Here is a 24,881-nt window from a genome sequence, read left to right as displayed (position 1 = left end):
GATAATTATTATTAATTAGTATATTATAACATTTTACTACTAGTTAAATGACACTTAATTAAATACAGTATTTATTACTGTGAAATAAATGTTACAGCTAAAATATGGATAAAAAATATATAAAAGTAAGAAGAACTTTCTCCTCACTAAAAAAAGTCTTTTTTAATCCTTTTTTCCTTCATGTGATAAGAAAATAAGAGCTAACAGCATAAACATTCAGATAAAATAACACTAAAAAACAAGTGGAGTTCCCACTCGATTTCAGAAAAAAAATTACCCGACTTCTCCAGGTATTCAGGTAAATTTCAATGTAAATCGAGACCATATTTTCATTAGAAAACTTTTGATTCTTTTATTTGTAATGCGAAATATAAGATTTTCTGAGTAAAAAATATCATTAAATGAAGAAAAAAACATTTCAGTTTGACTAAAATGAGAAATTTTTTAACAAATAATTGCAATAATAGATGTTAGAATTATTTAACTCAAATCTCAATAACTGATTACTGTTATTGACAATTTTAAGACTGGTTATTTACCAGGTATGTTATAGAAATATTCCAGGTTTTTGTAAAAAACAAAAAGGCAACTTTCCCTGACTTTTGGAGTTAAAATAAAATTTTCTGACAATTCAAGGTTTTCCCTCTTGTCACTGACCCGTGGAAACCCTGAATAAGCTTCAAATTGTAAAAGTAAAATAAAACAATCATATTCAGTGAAAAAAATGGTAAATTTAAACAAGAAATAGAAGAAAAAGAAAAGTTTTTGATCTTATGAAAATCATTAGGCAAATATTATAATTATGTGAACAAAATGCAACTCAAATGAATATCGTGACAATTATTTAAATTATAACAAATCAAACATTTACTTTATAACACTTAATATTTTTAGTCTGTGCTCAAATAGTTTCACCCGAACATATCGTAGTTTACCTTGAGCTTTCAACAGGGTACATAGCTAAACCTCTCAACAAAAAATAAGCACCTTTAAATTAGCTTTTAAGTTATCAAAAAATGTTTTTAAGCACTATATACATTAACAAGATGCAAAATAATTTTAAATGACTTTACATGATCATGATAAAATAACTAGTTCCTGACAAAGAGCTCTTTTCTTGATTATATTAGCCAGCATAAAAAGATCGAGAGATTTTTTGGTTCGATTTCAGAGGGTGAAAAATGAAGCCTGAAATTGAGAATATCTTGCAAAATGCAACAGAGTTGCACATGAGATTGCAAGAATCTCACAGAATCCAGTTCACAAGCGGACTTCCAAGTATTTAACCAAATATGTAACACGATTGACGCTAATATATGTTACATGCTGACGGTATGCTGAAACAGATTGTGGTCGAATGAATTGCAAAAAAGTTGAATATAACAATGCCAAAACCACGCTTTTGCATAATACGCAGCAAAAATCAACATGGTAAAGAAAAAAATCTCATTTTCGAAAAGGAAAATTACGCAGTTTTTAAAATCATCCCATGAAAAAAGCATCTTTAAAGGCATTTAAAACACTAAAACAATAAGCAAACGAAAATGATGTTCTAAGGTGGATTTTACAACAGATCCCCTTTATGTTGCAGATTTTCTTACGGTCAGCGACATCCTGGAGCTTATCTGACATGTGTCAGATAAAGAGGATAAGCAACAACATTTCTACACCTTCAATTAATCTTTGGGTTCAGTGAAAATTATAATAAAGAAAACCTTGGAGTTAAAAGTCCTCAGAAAATCTAGAGTCAAACATTTCAACTATTCAGTTCTAAATAAGAGAAGGAACATTTTAGCTTACCCTGTAGAATCAACTGATTTTTGTTTCCTAAATAAAATTTTCAATTCATTACGAGGAGCATCAGGTACTTCGGGTTTTGCGATAGTCAGAGATTTCTCGTTCATAGCCTGAATGCTGTCAAAGTCTGGTGTAGGTTTGAAGACTGCAAATTTTCCTTGACCCAATACGCTGGACTCTGATAAATTGCAGAACGCACAGAATTTCTTTACTCTGAAATAATTTTTAAAAACAAACACTTTTTTTAGTACAGCATGAAGAAGCAAAATGCAAATAGTACCAAAATAAAACAATGAAAATTTCATATATGAATATCTCAAAGTTCAAAGGACGCTGAACAAATTGAGATAAATTCAGAGCTAAATATGTTCTAAAAAAAGTAGAAAAATACATTCTAAAATAGTACTCTAAAAAGTAAAGGCTGAAATATAAAAACAGCTACTAGTAAATAGTTCTCTCTAAAGTAAAGACATGAAACAAGAATAACTATTAATAATTATGTATCTAATGATAGCTGACTGTAAGTCTAAATACAGCAAAATGACAAAAATAATTATGCATTAAATAGATAAGAATTGGTTTACAATTAATAAGCTTAGTGATTAGAGTAATGGGAAGAATAAATCAAATTGAAATGAAGCAATAAATAGCTTTTTCTTCAATTCATCAAATTGGTCGAATATTATTGAGATTTATAGTAAGAGATATAAAAATTGTGATTTTTCTGACGAAAAAAAAAATTTTATTTCGAAAAATATTCAACCTAACAAGGTGTTGAGGTAAAAAAAAATCTTCGACATCATTAACATTAGGAAGATACATCATGCCAAGGGGAAAACATTTTTTTGACATAAAAAGGTTTTCAAGATACTTTGAGATATCGAGAGTATACTGCACTGTAATACAAAATATTTCATCTTTAGCACATATTTTACTAATAATCCACTGCAGTGATTCTTACATGTACTGATGGCACTGACGCATTTTTTCTGTAAACTATTTTTTATGTACTTAATATTAAAAAAAACTTTAGTGAACAGAGAGGGTAAATTTATAATAACTTTCATCCAGGTATTGGCATTAATCTAGAAATGACTATGCACTTTACCTTATGCTCTTCCTTCTCGGCAGCTAAACCAGGTCTTAAAATTTATGGTACTCCGTTGCCCCGAGACCACATCACTTTTACTCAGACCACCATAAAATAACAAGGTTCATAGCCAGATTTTTTAACAAAAAATAAGCACTTTTTAAGCACTGAAAAATACTTTTTGATCACTTGCCACAAAAAAAAACATAATTAGAATATGTGCAGTAATAAAAAAACTTTTATATCATTTAAAGTTCTTAATTTATCAGCAAAATGCAAAAACATTTTCAAAAACTTTACATAATCATGATAAAATAATTAGTTTTGCAAAAATATCGCAAATCAAGGTAAGCTTTTTTTTGTAATTCATGATGACAATCGACACACCTAAGAAAAATTCTACATTTAAAAAGATAGAAAATTAAGCACTTTTTACAAACCCTGAATTAAAAAAGCACCTTTAAGGGCTTTTAAAATATGTAAATCAAAAATAAACATCTTCAAGCACTTTTTAAAAAAGCTACGAACCCTGAATAATTAACACTGGTTCTCAGGACCAGCAATTAATACAAAGGGGCCGTATGCTGTTTCAGTTTTTTGATTTTCAGTTTCCTTTTTTTGGTATGTGTTTTTGTCACATTAATGTGCTAAGATGTCATTTGATGTTTTAAGATATTACACATTCCCCGTATTGTAATTTTTGATTAAATTCACTTCTTTAACTGTTCGAAACATTAAAACTGACCAAAGAAAATGTATACCAACTAGAAATATCTTTTAGTTATTTGGTCAGTACCAATTTTTTTTTTTTTAATTTCTACCCCTGACTAAACCATGGCAACAGATTTCCTCAATTTCTGCAGGCATTTGAACAACTACTTGTGTAAACCTGCTTTTCAGTATTTATAGTTTGTATTAAGTAAGAACTCCCCTAGCCATTTGTCTGGACTCTAGTCGGTGACTAGGGTAACAAGGTATAACTATTTCCACTAGGGGTGTGGAGTCATTGTTTAGCACAGGTTTTGGCCCGAATTGGCTAGAGAGGGAATATTTTTCTTCGGTATAATGTGTTAGCCATAGAGTGAAGAGAAGTTCCCTCCCTGAAATGCGTTGTTTTTGTTTCTGTGGCGACAGACAGCCTCACATTTTGTGGCAGGGGGAGTTCTTACAGTAGACAAAGTATAAACATTCTTTGATAGGTGCTGTCAATTAAAACAAACAGGCCGAAAGATTGAACCTAGAGTATAGAGTAAGCTCATTTAAATTAAAAAGTTTTTTAAATGAAAATATGTAAGTTTGTAATTCTTAAAAACCGAACAAAATATATAAAATATTGGGTGCCAGGTGCCATGGTGACCAAGATCAGTAGACCCCTTGTAAAGTCATAAAAAATAGATTATTACATCGAAAATTATGCTTACTTCAGCTCATTATCAGGTAAACCATCTGAAGAAATTAACATCTTTTCAGGACCATCACATGCTAAAAAAGACATAGCAATAGGTAAGGTATTTTACATAGCAAATTTATATTTAAACAAAACAGCAGAATTTTAAAACAATTTGAACTGTAAAACACGTAAAGGTGTAAGGAAGTCTTTTAAAAAAATAATAATAAATATGTATATTATTATTATTTTTTTGGTATTTTATTAAATTATTAAACCAATCTTCTTTTCTTTTTTTTCTTCTTTAAGTTAATTATTTAATGGATAAGAAGTATTGAATGTTCAATACTACAACATCTTTAATATATTTTAAAAAATGTAACATATAGATTCTTAAGTTAAATGTTATATATATATATACAGTCAATTCGCTATAACTCGAAGTACGATAACTCGAATATTACTATAACTCGATTTTTTTATGAGGTCCCGACCCTTTTATCTTCAATTTCATGTTAATTATTCTCGATTACTCGAATTTTACTCCCTTTAACTCGATTTTGTTTGGATCTTTTAAAGCAAGAAAAAAAGCCTAGGAGCTGATATCTTGCCCCTTTCTTTGCAACACACACACAATGTCTTTCGCACTCTTCATGGAGAAGCTAAAGCTGTCCCTCTTGAAGTATGTGAACAGTGGTTAAATGAAACGTTACCAAATTTACTTCAAGGATGCAGATAAAATGATATTTTCAATATTGATGAAATGGGCTTATTTTTTACATGTCTTCCAAATAAGACTATGTTAAGGTTGAAAACTGCTCAGGGGGTAAAATGAGCAAGGAACGTTTGACTGTCCTAGTTGGAGGAAATGCGTCTGGGACAGAGAAATTGCCCTTACTTATTATCGGAAAATAGCGATATCCCCGATGTTTCAAGAATGTAAAAACATATCCTTTGGATTACAACTCTAACAAAAAGTTTCGGATGACATCAGTTTTATTTGNTTTATAAAATTGAATTCTGACAACAAAAACAAATTCAAAATACATTGCCAACTGCTTATTAAACTAGGGAGTGGAACCTGTAAAAGTGACCACCAGGGTAAAGTGATCACCTGAGTAAGGTGACCATTTTCAATAAGTTTTATTTAAAGAGTCATTTTTAAAGAGTCTTCATAAAGTGACCACTTCTATATAGTGACCATTTGACTTGGTCCAAAGGGTGGTCAATTTAGACAGGTTCCACTATATTTCATTTTACAAAGCAGCTAGTTTTATAACTGACATCTCAAAAATAAGAAAAAAAGACGGATTCAACATTTAACTTTACAAATATACGAAACCTTAAGAATCAATCACTACATTCATATTTTGCTTTAACTATTTTAATTCAAAATTGATATTTTAATTGCTGATTAAATCTTAAATACTATAATGAAATATGTGGTATAAACTGCTCTTTTAAACAATAAAGATTTGAATAAATATTACATCAATACAAAAAGGGAGAGCCGCGATGTCTCAGGGGATAGTGTTAGCCTTCCACTGAATTGAAACAGGTTCACATCCCAGCGAAGGCGGGTCGATACGAATCCACATCCGGCTAACCGTGGGAGGTTTTCGTGGTCTTCCTCACCATGTAACGATAATGCGAGTTGGTTCCATCAAAAAGTCCTCCATGAAGGCAAATTTCCCCCAATACCTGATTCAGGAGTTCCCTTGTCTTCTAGATAGGGTCCAAAACTGCAAGGCTACGGAGTTGCACATTAGTAGTCGTAAACCCAAAAATTGGGTGAGCTGTTCCACGACGGTTATAAAATATAAAAAGAAAAACTATAAAAAGGGAGCAACAGAGTAATAAGCCACTAGTTTCCAGAGAACTGCACATCTAACTGTCCACACAAATATCGTTCACAAAAATCTTCTGTCAAAAGAATTATTAAAAGATGTGGCATTATGATGTCCTAAGCCGTTCATATTTATTATATAGAAACAAATGTGTGTCCTTTTTATTACCTGCCCTCAATGTATCTATGTTTTCATAAATATCTTGATTACTCTGTGCACCAGGCACTTGTACAGCTGGAAGACTCATTATGTAGGAGGGGAACTTCCTTCCACGAAACCTTGGACGTCCAGGAAAGCTGTTGGAAAAGAATATATTTTCAGAAAACAAATAAATAGTAGTAAGTAAATAAAGTTAATATTGAACATTGTACAAAATAGTGAATTATTAGATCTGGATACGCAGGTGGTTTGCAATATAAGTTTCCTTGTTTAGACCAATTTAGTAAGAAATGGTTAAGGGAAGAGAAAAATGATTTCTAGAAAAAGCAAATTTGAAAATCTTTATTGCTGCACTTTTACAGACTAGGCTGTGTAGGGATCAGGGAACTGGCCTTGAAATCAGAAAGGCTTTGGGCTCGAATCCTGGGTAAAGCATGGATGTTCTTTCATTCTCTGTACTATCTGTCCTTAATGTGGGAGCAACGTTGGCCCAACTAATAGGGTACCCCTGAAAGAGTGGCCAAAAAATCTGCCCTGTAAATGCCTGATTTGACGAAATGTTAAAACTGGTGGGTGTTAGAAATAAAATAATTTAAAAAACAGTCGCACTTTCTCGAGTTATTTCGATTCATTTCAAATACCAGTAATAAATATTGTTTTTGTTCAATTAAAACAATTGTTTGTTTATATTGTTTCTCTTTGCATCATTAAAACTTCTGATAATTCTATGTCTTTTTCAGCACGGTCATCAAAACATTGTAAACATTTTCAAAAAAATTCGCTTCTTTAAAAAATTGTTTTCCAAGGAATTTCTCAACAGGCAAGCTAAGATAACTGTCATCTATTTGTGCAATCCGGAAAAAAGGAAGGAAAAAAAAGCGTGAGAAATGTTTAAGTCAAATTATTTTCTTTTTCACTGATTTTTTTAAGGATGGCAAGTTTCTTCTACAATGGCAAAAACCATATTGTGAAAAATATGTTATTTTACAAAAAGAAATATCACATACTAAATTAATTGTTTTAACATTAGTACAACTGAATATTGTTGTATGCCTAGAAGGTCTGAAAGAGTTAATTTGGAACTTCCCAGATTGTTTGTGAGTAGATCAAGTAGACATCCAAATACTTAAAATATAATCACAATTAATTTAATAACAAATATACATACAGACTCTTTCGTTAAATTTTTTAGTAATGATTGACAAAAATATTTGATTAATCGAGAAACACTGACTTTTCAGTTATACTTATTAGTTTCTTAGATAATTGAGTTTTCTTTTCTCTGTAAGTAATAATAGAAGATTTGTTAAAATACACTTGCTTTTTCAGGTATCTACCGAAATATTTTAGAGGCCACCCTAGTCCCTTGAGCCGTTCTAGGTATAAGGTTCCATACATATATATATTCCTATAAGGCTAAAGCATGAAAGATTAAATAGATGACTTTCACATGTTAGCCTTACAGGACCATTTCGTGAAAGGAATGTAACACACATATATATATTATATTCAGTAGTATAACTGTCTTTGTCTTTCACTTTATGACTCAAGTATACGCCATTCACTATTTGTAAATATTCTGCCCTAAGGCAAATATACAATATAGGATAATAAATTAGATCAAATTATGAAAAATCAGAAATATTAAATACTTTCAATACTTCATTTTTTGAATTACGGAGCAATGAAAAGATAGAAGGGCTAATATGGCTTCAGTCATCAATCTAATGTTAAACAATTTATAATAGCAATTTAGCTGAAATAATATTAGGAATTTCCAAGCTAATTAATATATCATTTCTAAATAAATGAAAACTATAAAGCAAAAAAAAAGAATGAATTTCTCAAAGAAATAAAACTATTTATTTTCTTTCAACATTTTATGTAAAAGGTCATAGAAAATCTCCAAATCATAATTATAGACACTTTTAAAATATAATCAAAATTTTATTAAAACAATCAAACTAACAAAACACATTTTAGAGTAAATCCTTATACTTCATTAGCTATTTATATTGATGAAAAAATTTTCAGTTAATTTGTCTTACATTTTATGGTGCAAAATGTCATCTCTTCTAGGTCTTCCACGCCCTCTCATTCTAAATAAAGAGAAAAAACAATAAGGAACAAAACACTAAAATTAGATTATAACAAAAACAGCCAATGTCAATATTGGAATTTTTTTAGTGAGAACAAACTAAGTCAAATAGGAATTGATAGAATTATGATTCCAACTGAATAAATGTCATTAACACAAAAATATAGTCTAACAATCCTAAGGTGAGCTCTTAATCAGGTCAGTTTCATAATTGTTAGAAAATTTACAATAATGTTCTTAACAGGTTTGTTTTCAGAATAAGCGACAAAAATAACTTAATATTTAAGGAAGTAGGTAGAAAGGTATTTTATTTGTGTCCCACTAGAGCTACACAATGGGCTTGATAAATACATTCACGTAAAATAACTTTAATACAGTCAACCTTGATACATGGAATCTCAACATCTAACATAATTTTGTTACGTCAGGGAAACAAAATTCTTACTTTGTCAAACAAATTTCACTTATTTGGTTTTTATTTACTCAATATGGATTTGATTTAACTATTTGCATTTATTTATTAACATTCAGTAGTTATCAATCAAGAAGGAATCACATTTTATTAATAATTTCTTTATTACTTTCTTTTTTATACACCTTTGTTTCTTGCCTTTCAAGAAAAATAAATTTGAAATACTGTTTAAAGTATCAACAGATATGCATAATATACACAAAGACTGTTCACAGAAACTTTTTTGGTGTTACTCGCTATAAAAAATATAGCTATGTATAAGATTAAACAAGGTCAAAATTAGGCGGCAAAGAAAGTGTTGAAANTACATTATGATATACCCTCTTTGTGAAATATGAACTAAAAATGTTCCCTCTTCCAAACATACTAACGTTTTAGAGTATCAATTATTATTCTTTATAGACTATAACCAGGGATGAGAGTAGTCAGAAAGTAAAAAAGAGGAAAAATGTGACAAAAAAGTGCGATTTTTAAACTTGTAAACCATGTGAACATAAATCCCGATATGAGACTTTTAAATCACGTAAATATGAAATTCTACATCGAATTTAAAAAATGCGAAAATACAAATCATGATTTTTTAATTTTTTGATCACGATGCATAATTTTTAAATCGCGCGATATTACAACCACAAAAGCGAATCACGATATTGGATTTTAAGCTCGCGTGAATACGAATTGCTACATAGGGCTTTAAAAGCTCGTAAATACAAATCGCGATATGGATTTTTTAAATCTCGTAAGTAAGAATCGCAATGTACAATATTTAAATCGCCTGAATAAGAATCGCAACGTTCAACTTTTAAATCAGGTAAATACGAAAATCGAGATTTGATAATAAAATCGCGAATTTAAATATGCATAAATACAAAACACGATATTGGATTTTTAAATGTCGTAAATAAGAATAATAATATACCATATTGAAATTGCGTAAATAAGAATAGCAATGTACAACTTTTAAATAAGGTAAATACGAAAATCGATTATTGATATTAAAAACGCGTGAATAAAAATCAAGATATTTGCAGAGTCTGAACTTGTGATTTCTAAAAGGCTTGTTTGTATTGTTTTTGTTTAGACATAATAAATAAAAATTTACAAGATTAATTGAATGAGCAAATAAATATTTTCACCGCAAATCCACCTCTATTTTTTTCCTCTTTTTTTGTTTGTTTTCACGCCAGAATACAAGAAGCAGCGACGTCTGAATTACGAAAATACGAGCTATCCAGCCGACGGATAAAAAATACGGAAAATCTTATTTTCTGTGCGTGAAATCGGAGAAAATAGCTAAAATAAGTAAAAATGCGGAAGGGTTAGCAGCTAGGGCGTAGATTGAATTTTCTGTTTATCTTTGAAAATCGTAAATAAATATAATTATTTTACTTCAATGACTGAATTTAAAAAAAAAGGGATATTTATTTAAAAAAACGAAACTTTTAGAGAATCGGAGTTTTTGATAAAAAGGCTGAAATTCGAGAGACAAAAAAAATCTCATCCCTGTATAAAGGTCAACCAGTTTTATCCCTAGGAAATGATTTTTAGAGAAACTTCAGAGGGAGGAAAAAGGACTTCAATAATTTCCCTCCGCGGAAAATTAAATTCCTCATAAAATATTTTAACTTGTGCAAAAAAAAATTTCAGCGGAAATTAGCGGGAAAAATGGAAAAATCTGAAAAAAAGCGGAAATCCGCGAATCCGAGGAATAATCTCATCCCTGAAAGAAAGTGTTGAAAATACAAGTATCAATAAATTGCTCACAGAAAGTTTTTTCATTGAGATTTTGTATCAACAGAAAATGTTTCTTTTTATCGAAGTTGGAGTATCAATACTGTTCAGTAGACTATTGGCATTGTTAAAGTATCTATCATGTTCAATAAGAACACAATATCTTGCCTACAAGATAAGACTTCTGGATCAAGAGATGCGGAAGATGAAATCAAGAATTTCAGAGTATGAAAATATAATCGACTGTTGAAATTTCAAAATCTTAGTTTACTCTGCTAGATAAAAACACAGCAAAAAATAATCAAATTAAAAATACATTTATTAAACATTCTATAGGGTAATTGTTAGCCCAACTCAAATATCCTGAAATTTTCTCGAGTAAAATCATTAATGACGCATTTCAAAAAAATAATGTCTTTACAAATTTAAATCATTGGTATTTTCACAACGTGAAATTCTAAATAAATTATGTACAGCATAATTTAAATGAATAATTACGTATAAATTCAGTTCTTTCACTAATCACATTTATTATTCTACAACAAAAAAATACTTATAAATGAAAGAAATGCCAAGTATAAATTCTAGTTCTAATACTCTCAAATAAAATAATACAAGAATTTTTACACACAAATGTGATCGATGATTTATTGAAACTTCTGGACCTTGGATTTTAAGAAACTTTCAGATCACGGTTAGCGAAAAATCCGGATTTTTTCCAAAGTACAATCATCTCTGCTTTCTTGAAAAATAAAACAAATCCAGTCAACTCGATTGACATTACAAACAAAAACAAGAAATAATTTTACATTGAAAACATAACATAAATCAACTTAGAATTGCAACATTTTCACTAATCATTTCCTTCAGAAAACTAATGACAAAACCAATTTTTATCAGAGAAAAATGGTTGCTTCATGATCATACTTTGCAACTGTTTCTATATATATTTTGCTATATTAGATAAAAACATAGCAGAGAATAGCAAACACAAAAATACATTTATTTAACATTCTTGGAAGTCAAAAATTAGTTTAATCAACTCAATATGACAAGCGACAAAAAATACATTGCTTTGAGACATAGCAATCATAAGATACAGGGAAAAAAAATCTCCAGCTATCTTACTTTCATCAAAGCAAGTAAAACTTTTTTTTTCCAGAGAGAATTAACTTTGCATAAGCCTATTTTGCAACTGTATAGTAGTTGAGTACAAGTATTGTCTGTGTATTGCAGGCATGAGATTGTATAAAAAAAGAGAAAGCACATAAAAATAAATCAAATGTCAGAAGAAAAAATGTAGATCATAGCAGGTATATTAAAAAAAATACACCATAAAAACAATCAGTCATGAAAATTAAAAAAAAGAGTAAAGTTAATTCAGCATTACGATGAATCAAATCTCACGTTTAGAAGACAGAGAGGAAGCTTGTTTACTTCTTATTTATGTTTTCAAACAGAGATTGACACTACAAACATGCCAGGAAAAAACTAATTCCTGTTTCAAAACTTTCATTGGAAAATCGAAACACTTACATTCGTGATTAACTATTGTAAATTTGATGCACGCAGCACTAAAACTGAGTCAAATTATATCACAATTCTTCAGTTTTGTCCACATTTTACTGACCTTTTTAACTTTCTGGTTGTTGTGTTCATGAAATTATAACAGACATTCTTTTCTGCAAAGTAAACCAGTTTTCTAATATTATTAGATAGGTAATCGGTAAAAACGAAAAAATATTCATCCAAATTTGTTGTTTTTTTTGGTGTACCTGCCTAAGATAACAGAGAAAATATATATGTTTTACCTAATCTTGTGAATGAATGATTTCTGACAACTCAAATGATTGCTCTCACTGTCCACAAATTTGAGATCATGAGGTTTGACTGTAAGTTATTATGAAAAGGTTTTGACTGTAAGTAAGTGACTGAGGTTTGACTGTAAGATTATTTCTCCCTAATTATTAACATACTGTATATTTTCGTAAAAGAAGAAATGTTAAACAATAACTTAAGCTTTAAATAAGATTTTTTTAAAAGGAAAAAAAAAAAAAACAAGATCCTCTTCTATGAAAAAAAAAATCTTACTTTTATAAAATTTAAAATTGTTTATTTTTGAACCCTGTGGCAGAATCGCGGCAACACTGTCGCAGAGCGCTACCAAGTTCATGCAGAAAGATTTCTCCTTTGTAAAGGAAAAATTTCGGTATTCTTTTCTGCAGAAATTTTCATTCTATTGTTTGATATCGATATTACGATTGATTTCCAAATTGTTTTTAAAATCCTATATTTTTAATTTGATATTATTTATTACAACAACAAAATCTTTAAAAGAAAACACGCATTTAGCAACCCCTTTTTGAAGAGTCCGATTCATATGTTTTTGCCTGCGATCTTTTTTTCTGTAGTTACTGCTATGGATTTCACAATTTTCTTCTCTTTTTTTTTAATTGTGATGACGATTTACAAAATGCAAAAAAGGAAATTATCAGTGTGTTTTTCCCCGACAAAATGCAAGAATATCGGCCATTATATTACAGGGTGCGTAGCCAAATCTTTCAACAAAAAATAAGCCCCTTTTAAGTACTTTTTAAGCACTCAAAAAAAATTTTTAAGCACTATATACATAAACAAAATAATTTTCAAAGACTTTACACGATCATGCAGGGTGCGTAGCCAAATCTTTGAATCAAAAATAAGCACTTTACAAATATTTTCAAGCACTCAAAAAATTCATATCCAATCAATGATATTATTGAAAAACAAAAACTTTTTATAAACAGTTTTAGCGTTAAAAAAAAACCCAAAAAAGAAACGGGCGTAAATCAAAACAATCAGTACTTTCCCACATCACCGAGTGAATTCAACTTGACCCTGGACTCAGAACAAAAGTACCCTTACCCCCTACGTCAAAAAAAAAGTGTTAGAAGTAAAATAAAATAAACAAGAACAAAATTAAAATAAATTAAAAAGAAAAACATTTCATAAGGATCTGATATTCTCTATCCGAATTGGAGCACTCGGGTTTCGGTTTCAAGTGTGCGCGCATGCGCAAGTCATAACGTGGGTACGACATGAAGTCCGCACGAATTATTACGTAGCAAACTTCTCATTTTTCGTTAAATGCATGGGATCCACCAGATATCACTGAAGGGAAGAAAAAAATTATTCGGAAAAAAGCGCTTTTTAAAAACGCCAGCTAAAAAAAGCACCTTTAAAAGCTTTTAAAAATGAAATCCCCAATAAAGCACCTTTAAGTAATTTTTACAAACGCTACGCACCCTGTCATGTTATAAGCACGCTTTTGGAGAAAATCGACATGGTAACGAAAAAAAATCTCATTTTTGAACAGGGAAAATTGAGCACTTAAAAAACATCCAATGAAAAAAGCACCTTTATGGGCTTTTAAATAACGAAAATAAGCCCTTTTTAAAAACACTATGCACCATGTATTACATATTCAATTAAAAACCTATACTTTATTTTAATCGAAAAGTTTTTTTTTTTTATAATTAAATTAACGCTTTGTTACTTCAAACTATTTAGTAACATGTATAATTGTTATTTTTAAAAAATATCTTGCAGTATTTATTAGTATTAGAGAGGCATGTTGCAGAAAGCCCGAAAAAATTCTGCCACAGGGTTCTCCAATAATGTTAATGTTTAATAATGTTAAGAATCTAAAAATTCTTATTCTATAAAAATTCTTATTCTATTTGTTATAAAAAATTCTTATGTTAAGAAGTAGTTCTTAACATTATGGGGGCATTAGCCTTATCATTTATCTACGCTCCATCTCAACTTACACTTTAGCAGTGACAGATGATGGGCTGAGATGATGTTTGGGGGGACGCTGGAAATCTTTTCTGGGCCTTCCCCTCGTTCTTTTAACGATCGCCGTATTTCCAACTTTTTCAAAGTGAAAGGACGCAGCCTCCCCACCTTCAGACGGTGTTTCAGGTAAAGCATTAAAAGCAGGAGCAGCATCTGTACTCGGTGACTGTGACGGCAAGGAAATTGCGGATTCAGAGACGGGGGGCACTTCAGGTACATTTTGCGAGTCGTCCGCACTCGAAGCATGGCCCAGGCTTATCGCTAGCTGATGGTTATATGAAATAGTAGTTTTTTCTCCTTCGTCATCATCTTCCGCTGCTGGCAGTTCAATTTCTAGTCTGGTAGTGTTTCCAGAAGGCTCATTAGCCATTTTATTTACATCTTATACACTGTAATGAAAATCAGTTAACATATATATAAAGGATAAATAATGTGAAATATGCTAATTAAATGCGAGTTCAGATAAATAAAACCAATAGTTAACTGCTCTAAAAATAACTTAGACAATCTTTAACAAAAAAATGTACCATTCCTCCAAGCCACTTTGTTTCCAGACTTATTAGTCCATAAATAATGTGATATGTCGTTTTAATGTATACCTCTTAAAATAAACTATATCTAAATTAAGTAATATAATTGTTCATCGTTAACACAATTCTAGGTAATTAGCTCTCAAAATACAAAATCTCAAACCTATTTTGCAGAATAATATTTCATAATAAGGTTTAATATTGTTTGTAATATTGTATTCATATTATATATTTTGATATTCATAATTTTTCTAAGTCATTATTCTTGATATTTAGCATTAAGGAAAATATGAAATACAGTAGGGAACCGATAATCCGGAACGATCGGGACCATCGCTTTTCCGGATAATTGATTTTTCCGGTTTTCTGAATCGGTACAATTAGCCGTTTTTTTATTGTTAAACCCAACTAAAAAATATTTGGAAATAATCTTAAAAAGAAGAGAAAATTATGAAGTAATACACTAATGATTAGTTCCAAAATGATGGTAAGGTAAACATCTTTCAAAAAAGAAAGAAAAATCTTAAAATCTTATGAGGAAATAACATTTTTTTTTTAAAAATGGCGGGAAAATGTATCGAATTTCGTTCTGGTTTTTTGGTTTTCCGATAACGGGTTCTGTACTGTACCATTATTAAATGTGCACTCAGGTTAATAAAACCAATAGTTAACTGCTCTAAAAATAACTTAAGCAATCTTTAATAAAAAAATTTACCATTCCTCAAAGCCACTTTGTTTCCAGATTTATTAGTACATAAATAATGTGGTAGGTTGTTTTAAAGTATACCTCTTAAAATACACTATATGAAAGTTAAATAACATAATTGTACATCGTTAACACAATTCCGGACAGTTAGTTCTCAAAGTACAAAATCTCAAACATGCTTTGCAAAACAATATTTCATAATAAGGTTTAATATTGTATTTATATTATACATTTTTATATTCAGATTTCAAAAGTTAATATTCTTGATAGAGGAAAATTATGAGAAATACCATTGTCCAAAAAACACTCAGATTAATAAAATCAATAGTTAACTGCTCTGAAAATAACATAAGCAATCTTTAATAAAACAAATTTAAGCATTCCTCAAAGCCACTTTGTTTTCAAACAAATAATATGAAAGGTGATCTTAAAGTATACCTTTTAAAATACACTATAACAAATTGAATAACAGAATAACATAATTGTGTATCTTTAGAACGATTTCAGGTAGTTCTCAAAATACAAAACTACACAACTGTTTTTCAGAAAAATAATTGCTTGGTATTCATATCAAATATTTTTATACTCATATATTTAAAGTTTGCTTAGTATTTGTACTTAGTAGTAAGCATTTGTACTAAGTTCTTAGTAGCTTACATGATACTTAGCATTGATAATACACATTCATAATAATTCAAAAGTAACTTTCCTGTGAAGAAATATTGAATTTTATTATGTTAATCCAATGTTTTCACTACAACGCGAGAATCTCGCATATTTTTTTATATTCTCGCATTAAAAAATGATAACCGCGAGAAATTCGCGCATTCCATAAACCTATTCTAAAATTCGCGAATTTCTCACATTTTGAAAAAAAATTTCTCATTTGCGCCACTTAGAATAAAATCCATTTCACATTTCTTCCTGGATCTTTTATTATTTTCAACATCTGCCCCATTATCTAGCTTCCCTATTTACCAGTATTGTTCAGAACCTTTAAGAACAACAGAACACCATCCTTCGGAACCACGGAACCTCTTTCAGAACGCATTTCTCTGCAACCACGTGTTTACCGTAGGTAAGGTTTCTTCATGTAAGATGTTCAAATTTTTTGCTCGTTAATGTAAGATGGACAAATACCTTGTAAAGCCAATATCTTCTACTACGAAACGGACAAATGAAAATGAAACAAATGTGGGTAGAAACGATCAAAACGAAACAAATACGCATTTGAGCAACCTAATGAGAATAGCTGATGAAAAAGTAGATGTAGAACATTTTCGATATGATGATGCTGCAAAAATATTCAATGCTTTAAAAATTAGAAGATGTTAAAAAGGCATTATGATTAAAGAAATGAATTTTTTTTTTTAAATTTTTGAAATCTCACTTAACTTTTTGAAATCTCCCCCTGTTTTTGAGAAATTCTCACCCATTTTTTTTCTGAGATGAAAACACTGGTTAATCTATGCTAAATAACATAACTGTACATCTTTAGTACAATTCTTGCCTAATGTTCTAAATTGCCTAATGTTGTAAGATTTTTCCATTCAATATAATACACATTCAAAAACATTAAAGAAGTCAACTATCTAACATTTGCAATTGAACTACTATGTGATGAGGAAATACTGAATGTATTAATCACCTAAAGTAAATTATTTACTATTTCAATGTAAATAATATGTTATAATAGCAGTGCAAAGTATGCATTGAAAATAAACAAAACACATTTGGCTATTTGATCTGAAGAACAACATTTGAAATTTTAAGGAAGTGTACCAATAAAATTACAAAATTGCTAAAAATGAATATTTCAAGTCTTTGATATTTTAAATAAAAAGAAGTTAATTTATATGTAAAAAAAATATATATATATATATACAACAAAATATGAAGTTTTAGGCAAACGAAACTAAGTTTAATTTACTTAAAATTATCAAATATCTAAGATCTGAAACATGATACATATAAAACTATAGCAAACTAAATCCAAAAATTAGAATAATTCTATTCATAACCAATTCATANATATATACAACAAAATATGAAGTTTTAGGCAAACGAAACTAAGTTTAATTTACTTAAAATTATCAAATATCTAAGATCTGAAACATGATACATATAAAACTATAGCAAACTAAATCCAAAAATTAGAATGATTCTATTCATAATCAATTCTATTCATAACCAATTCATAATCAAAAAAACTTCAAGAACTACAATATGATTTGAATCATACCTTTAATTTAAATTAACCCTTCTGCAAACACACGTTTTGAATGCTTAAATTTACACATTTTTCATATCTATCAGAGCACTGCTGAAAAGAAAGCATGGTATAATATTATTACATGTATATTTTATGGTAAAAACCCGTAGTCTGATAAATCTAATGTTAAACTGATAAAATCTAGCTTTTACTAAAGTGGCATGTTAAAAGTCCAAAGTTATGCTTTAAAACGATTTTTCACCTTGCCTTTGCCATCAACTTACTAGTAAAACCAAAGATTTACCAGACTTTGAGCTTTTACATAATCATACACTGTCATTTTGAAATAACATTTTATAGCAACTTCTTTAAGAATATCAACAGAAAACTAGTCTTAAAATATTAGTGCCTAATATGAAAAGTATATATATTTTGAATTTCTACAAGAAAAAACACTAGATTTCAATATTCACAAATTTTTCTAGCTTATGATTCTAAAAACTTTTGTGATAAAATTTTGCAAATTTTTTTTAAAACATTAATTATTTTTTAAGAAAAAAATTATTATTATAACTTTTTAAAAAAATTATTACGTAACTTCGTATTCAGAAGTATTTAATCTGCACTTACGACTATCAAAAGTAAAAATATTAGTACCTTTCGCTATACACTCTATAACGGTTTTTAACGAAATTGACCATGTTTTATTACTTTTAAGGAACAATAACTTTTATTAAGAATTCAACTTCGCTGATAAAATAAACTTTTGGTTTCGAAAAAATATTACAAATTTAAATAAACTGCATGGAGCTGCTATGATGTTAAAAACACTGCTTAGTAGTACCTATCAATTACAATTCGTCATCTTGAATAACAGAATTAGATATATATCGAATTTTAACAATTGAATTATTCATTGAACTACTAGTGAGTGCTTTGCTTTCATTAAAAGTAATTGATTTTTTTGCTTAAATAAAATACTTATACATTTGATACAAAGAAAAATAAATAATATAAATACAAATATAAACAAACCAAGAAGTGATTAAAAAACTTATTTTCTTATAATAAAACTTCGTGAAAATCTAACAGTTTTCTTAATGATAAAATTTTATTTCACAGTAAAATGGTAATTCATTAAAATTCAAAACTAGAACCAATTAAAAGTTTTCTAATATAAAATTAATAATTAGTACGATCAAAACACTGGACGCACAGATATTTTTTTATTTATGTATTTATGCCTGTGTTGAGATGTTTGAAGTTTAAAACTTTTTTCATAAATTAAGCATTAAGAGCCATTCTCACTGCATGCAAACAATTTCTGCTATGAATTCGAGATGCAATTAATACTCATCAGCAAGCTGAGCGTTTTCGCGGTTTGCAAAACTTCCACGACGCTTTCTTTTATAACTACTCTAACTAACTAACTCAGTGGCGCGACAGCCCATTAAGAGGGCCAAGGCCGACTGTGCCCATCTCAGTTTTCTTGACCTTTGGGCTCTGGGGTGCAGGAGCATATGTTCCGGTCAGGTGGTCAGCCGAACGCGGAACCCCCAGTGTTAGTTCCCAAGCATGCTTGGTACTCATTTTATCGACCCACTGAAGGGATGAAAGGCTGAGTCGGCCTTGCCCGGCCCAAGGATCGAACCAAGGACCTGTGGCACGACAGCGCGAAGCGCTACCGCTCAGCCACCGGGCGTCTTTTATAACTACAGTCACTCGAAATTTTTTCGAGTGACTGTATGTTTAATGTAGTTTTCAGTTCTAAACTGTCTATAATCTATACGATAATCAAGAGAAAAACTGCCGTACTTTCTTCTTTTATGATCGATTCTTCACACGCTAATCATAAAAGCCTGTGTACCAAAGCCTGAGTGCCATAGAGAGAGAGTTCCGTTTTCTATAACCCATTTCGATCGCCAATATTTCACTTATTATGTTCTAATTAACCCAGCCATTTTTGCTCAATATGAATCACAAACCTCTTTAGAACTTAAATGAACTATATATAGTAACTTAAATGAACTATTAACTGAATTACTGAAGTATTAACTTAAAGAGCATTCGTACTCTATACGAAATATTCAACAGTGCGAATTCAGAAATGCGAGCAAGTCTTATAAGGGAAATATACTATTTATCGACGAAAAACTCACCAACGAAAAGCTCACCGCTTCCAGTGTGAATGCCCCTTAATCAGATTTTCAATGGTGATCGAGAGTGCACGATTCTCGTGCAGTAAAAACGGCCCCTTTAATTTGACTGTGTCTTCTTGCATTTATTTAAAAAATTATTTTAACAGATAAAACTCAAGCTTTGGATGAGTTATAATTTCTATATGGATGGTTGACTGAATATAAACAGGGCCGGGTTACCCATTAGGGGCCCCCATTGATTAGGGGCCCCCGTAAAATGGATTTTTGTGAAAATAAATTTTAAAAAACTAAGAAAAAAAAAATAATTTTTCAAAATGTTATAATTTTTTAGTTCTAATTTAATAAAATAAAGTAAAATTTAATTTATTATTTATTTTAAATATGCTTTCTTAAATGAAAAGATAAATAAACACTTTTATATTTGAATGAATAAAAAATAAACGAGAAAAAAATTTAATCTAAGGGCCCCAAAAATTTGAATGGTCTAGGGCCCCGAGTACGCTTAATCCGCCCCTGAATATAAAGTATATATTTGAATGATATAAAGTATAGTATATAAAGTACAGATTTAACATTAGTATTGAAAATTCTAATTTTTGTTGAATTTATTATGTGGGTGTTTTTCCAGAACTCATTAAGAATAGCGAAACTGCTGCCGGTTTTATTTTGTCTATTTAATATATCTTCATAAGTTTTTCCATTGTTGTTAATTATGCTTTCAAAATACGTAAAACTGTTTACCTCCTCTAGTTTGTTATTTTTTAAGAATATGTCATTTATGTGTTAAGCATTAATTTTCAAAATTGTAGTTTTATTTTGATTGATATTTGATTTGATTGCCCTATATTCTTTGAGCATTACGGTTAAATTAATAACAAATCTTTCGATCTCCATCAATCGCAAAATAAAAGTAAAGTTAGAATCACTTTTGGTATTCGAGAAAAAAATATTCGTATCAACAAGAAAGCAACGTAGTTTAATCTTGAAATGCTTTGTCGTAGCACTATTTTGATAAGCAATAGCTTGTAACACTCTAAACACTGTTTGCCAAAGCACAAAACAAACAGCAGAAAGATTTAGCGACGTTTCAAGATTAAAAAGCCTGAAATTGAGAATATATTGCAAAATGCAGCAGAGTTGCACATGAGAGTGCAAGAATCTCACCGAACCCAGCGTAGTAGACGCACATGCGGACTCACAAGTATTTCATCAAATCTGTGAAATGATTGGCGCATTCATACGCTATGAAAGCGCCATAGCGATTAACGGTAGATGATAGATTGTGAAAATGTTGAAAAGAACAACGTGAAAAGCACGCTTTTACATACCTACAACACCTACTACTTGCTTTTACATACCTTTACACGCGCTACAACATTCCCTTTTCGAAAAGAGAAAATTAAGCACTTTTTAAAAACACCCTATGAAAAAAGCAGCTTCAAGGGCTTTTAGAAAACGAAAATCGAAAGCACCTTTGAGGACTTTTTAAAAACGCTACGCTCCATGCATTAATTTGTGAATCTAGATATATTGGAATTACAAAGATTCAAGGGCATCAAGTTGAATATTAAACAATTGTTTATAAAAGTGTGCATTAGCGTGATCAGACACGTTACTAATATTGGAAGGCCTGTCGGAGATCGGCCCAGAAACTGTCAAGTCTAATGAAGATATTCATTGTTTAGTTTACAACACATAAATGAATTTTTGTTTTATGCATGTTTTTATATTATCCTAGCAAAAGTCAAAGTTACCACTCTAGTTCTCCCAGAGTTTACACACGCACCCGATCTTAGCCATTTGATGGAATAAGACTGTTTATATATGTAAACTAAACGGGAACTTTAGAAATACATACCTGACAACATCGGAGAAATAAATTAAAGGAGATTTTACCAGCGATAATTTTCGGGCTACGAGTAAAGTTTTGATGCATCATGCATGTGGGAAAAGATGCCAACCTTCATCTATCTAAAGGTACCTTACCACAGAATCGAGTTAAAATGTCTTATATACCAGTGGATTGGAATTATATTTTTGAAGTGGTAGACACACTACAATGTAAGAAGAATTTTATCTGTGACAGAATTCGATGAACGGGATACCACTAGTTGATTCGGTGCTGTGTTTGTGAGAAGCCGGGAGAGCTGTATTAAGATCACCGTACTTTTGAGTGCTGATCGTGAGAACTGTATTAAGTTCACGTTTGAGGTTGCTGTCGTATTGTCATTAGCCGTCGACTGTATATAGATCGACGTTGTGCGTGGCAGAGACTGACTGAGTAGCAATAGTAGAGTTGCCACAGAAAAAATTAACAAAATAGTTGCTTTCAGTAACCTAAAACATGATAAAATAGTAGTCAAAAACTAGGCAAATAGTTGACTAATTAAGAACAAAAGTTCCTCAAAAATATGTCTAAAATTTTGTTAATGACTTAATTGTCATATACCATGATCTATTCAGTCAAGTTGGTGGCAAATATTTAATTTTTATGCAAGCGTAAATGTTTATATATATGAAAAGGGATTACTCAAATTCGAAATTCACGCATCGTAATATCGTATTAAATTATTTTTTTTTAAAGTCATGCGGAATTTCGTAGCAATAATCATTGAAAAGNCGCGGGCCGTAGTTTGCCCATCCCTGCTCTAGAGAGATATAAAAATTTTCCTATTTTTCGTGCAACTGTGAATAGATCGTGATTTACAAAAGTGAAATGAATTCACTAAAAAGCATTTAACAGTACGATATTTTTTGGAAACTCATTGTCATTCACAACAACTATTTTCATTCATCAGGTAAAATGACTTTGGATTTAATTTTTCTGAGTTTCAAAGCGAGTAACGTGATTTTTTTTCTCCAGAAGATAAACGATTAATAATAGTTGGAGTTAAAAAACATTTTCCCCATCATACTCTCCGTGCATTTTTCCATATATATCTTTGCGATTTCCCGATTTGCGATTTGAAACATAAACATGGAAAGATTATAGACTCCATCAGTAAAACATATCAAGAATCCAAAACTGAAGCGAGAACGTTTTCAACAACAACATCAAAAATGTCCTTTTTAAAAATGGTAAAGAGGCTGCAAACTTTCAGAATCATTTTATAATGGGAAGGGAAAAAATTAAAAAATATATATANTACAGGGTTGCCACAAAAAAAAATGAACAAAATAGTTGCTTTTAGTAGCCTAAAGCATGAAAATAGTAGCGAAAAACTAGGAAAATAGTTTCCTAAATAAGAACAAAAATTCNGCGAAAATTCAATTTTCAGTAGCGGGGACTTTTAAAAGTAGCCCAATCCGCTACTTGTAGCCCAATCTGGCAACACTGCCTTTTTGTACCTAAGAGCAAATACCAGAATATTGGTCGAATGGTGGGCACCATTTATTTATTCAAGATAAATTTATAGTTAATAGGCATAGGTAATAATAAACACTACATACCATGCACAAAAAGTAAAATTTTAAAAATTAACTTAACATAGGAATATAAATTAGTATTAATATTCTTGTGTGAAATAAATGATTACTAAAATGCTTTCAAAACATGCGAAGTATAAAAATTATTTATAAAATATATAAAATACTGTAAATAAAATATAAATACCTTGGCATTGCATCTCACTGGCCAGCGCTTCATAATTGGGAGAATATGATGAAATACCTGCTCGCAAGCAGTGTCGTCAAGGTCTTCATCTGTAAGTCGGGATCTATATTTTTATTTTATGATATTTATTGTCGAAAGCCATGATTCACACAAGTATAACGAACGAAAAAACGACTTTATTTTACATGCTGCTCTTTTTAAGAATGGAGTTTATTTCTGTCAACTATATCCAGAATTTCTTATCTGATATGATAGTTTTGAGGATAATGTCATTCTGAAGATCCAAAATTTCTATCTCCACTTCAACTCGCCTTACTTGTAGAAATTCTGAAATGTATGTTGTTATTACGGTTACGTTTATTTGGTTGGTAAAAGGATTTACAAAAAAGGTGATCTAAAGCTCGATGATATTAAATTGTTGAAAGCGCTTTTCAAATTGATCTTGAAGCAATTGGGTATACTATAGCCTACGTCACAGGTTGTGTTATTCCTACTAAATTTAACCCACAAACGGCATTTTCTGCGAGCCTAACTTCAAGCCACAAATAAACAAACGAAGTGTTTGATCGTTTAAATAGCTGCTCGCCAGATTTTATTGCATTATAAAGAAAAGTAATTGATATTCGATTTTTGATTAATAATTGATTTATGTGGATAGTGGCATAGAATTTAGCATTGCGTCATGGTAAATGCTATTCCTACTAAGTGGAAGTAGTTGTGTTTTTTTTATATTATACCCAATTTGAGGTTTATGACAAATGTTGATAAGTCAATTTCACTTCCACCTATCATTTTTTTCATGTTTGGCAAATGCTCAGGGAGACTTCATTTTCAAATGTGATGTACACAAAACTAGCTTAGCTCTGAACGAGTTTATAGCCCCTATCATTGTTGCTATATGTCTGCCCTTTCCATGCATCTCCAAGTTTAAATTATTTAGTTTTTCAATCATGTCCGTTAGGAAAGATAAATCTGCCAGCCAAAGAGGATCTCTTAGTGCTGAAAATATTTGATTTTGGCAGAAAGATAGTTAAATGTAGAAATCTATCAAGTACTTTGTCTTTATTGAGCTATCGTACTTATGTTTGTATTTGCATAGCATTTTATGGGAAAACCGAAAACTGAAATATTTTATCATTGGGCACAAGCAGCGGGTGCACCTAGACCGAGCGACGGGCGTCATGGTGCCCGCAGGCATAGGGTTGGGGACCCCTAGCTTAAATAATAACAGAAGAAAGTTTTG

General features: G+C 30.3%; 1 protein-coding gene across 11 annotated transcripts in view; it reads right to left on the bottom strand.

Annotated features, from left to right (window-relative positions):
• Positions 1–19,122, bottom strand: part of LOC107452250 (histone-lysine N-methyltransferase 2C) — a 156,375-nt gene extending 137,253 nt beyond the window's left edge. For 7 of the 11 annotated variants that reach the window (XM_071187063.1, XM_071187065.1, XM_071187066.1 and 4 more), the window contains exons 1-7: positions 18,902–19,122; positions 17,897–17,977; positions 14,391–14,807; positions 8,329–8,379; positions 6,290–6,417; positions 4,309–4,369; positions 1,801–2,010 (exon numbers count right to left, since the gene is read on the bottom strand). In XM_071187063.1, the coding sequence (XP_071043164.1) occupies positions 1,801–2,010; positions 4,309–4,369; positions 6,290–6,417; positions 8,329–8,379; positions 14,391–14,788 (848 nt within the window). In that variant the 5' untranslated portion in view covers positions 14,789–14,807; positions 17,897–17,977; positions 18,902–19,122. The remainder of the gene's footprint in view (positions 1–1,800; positions 2,011–4,308; positions 4,370–6,289; positions 6,418–8,328; positions 8,380–14,390; positions 14,808–17,896; positions 17,978–18,901) is intronic. The other 4 variants (XM_071187064.1, XM_071187070.1, XM_071187068.1 and 1 more) reach the window with 4 other exon arrangements.
• Positions 19,123–24,881: the final 5,759 nt, after the last annotated feature.

The sequence above is a fragment of the Parasteatoda tepidariorum genome, chromosome 10 (genome assembly GCF_043381705.1).
Source record: "Parasteatoda tepidariorum isolate YZ-2023 chromosome 10, CAS_Ptep_4.0, whole genome shotgun sequence".
NCBI classification, from domain to species: Eukaryota; Metazoa; Arthropoda; class Arachnida; order Araneae; family Theridiidae; genus Parasteatoda; species Parasteatoda tepidariorum.
Note: the sequence above shows the minus strand (reverse complement) of the source record. Positions and strands in the feature narration are given on the sequence as shown.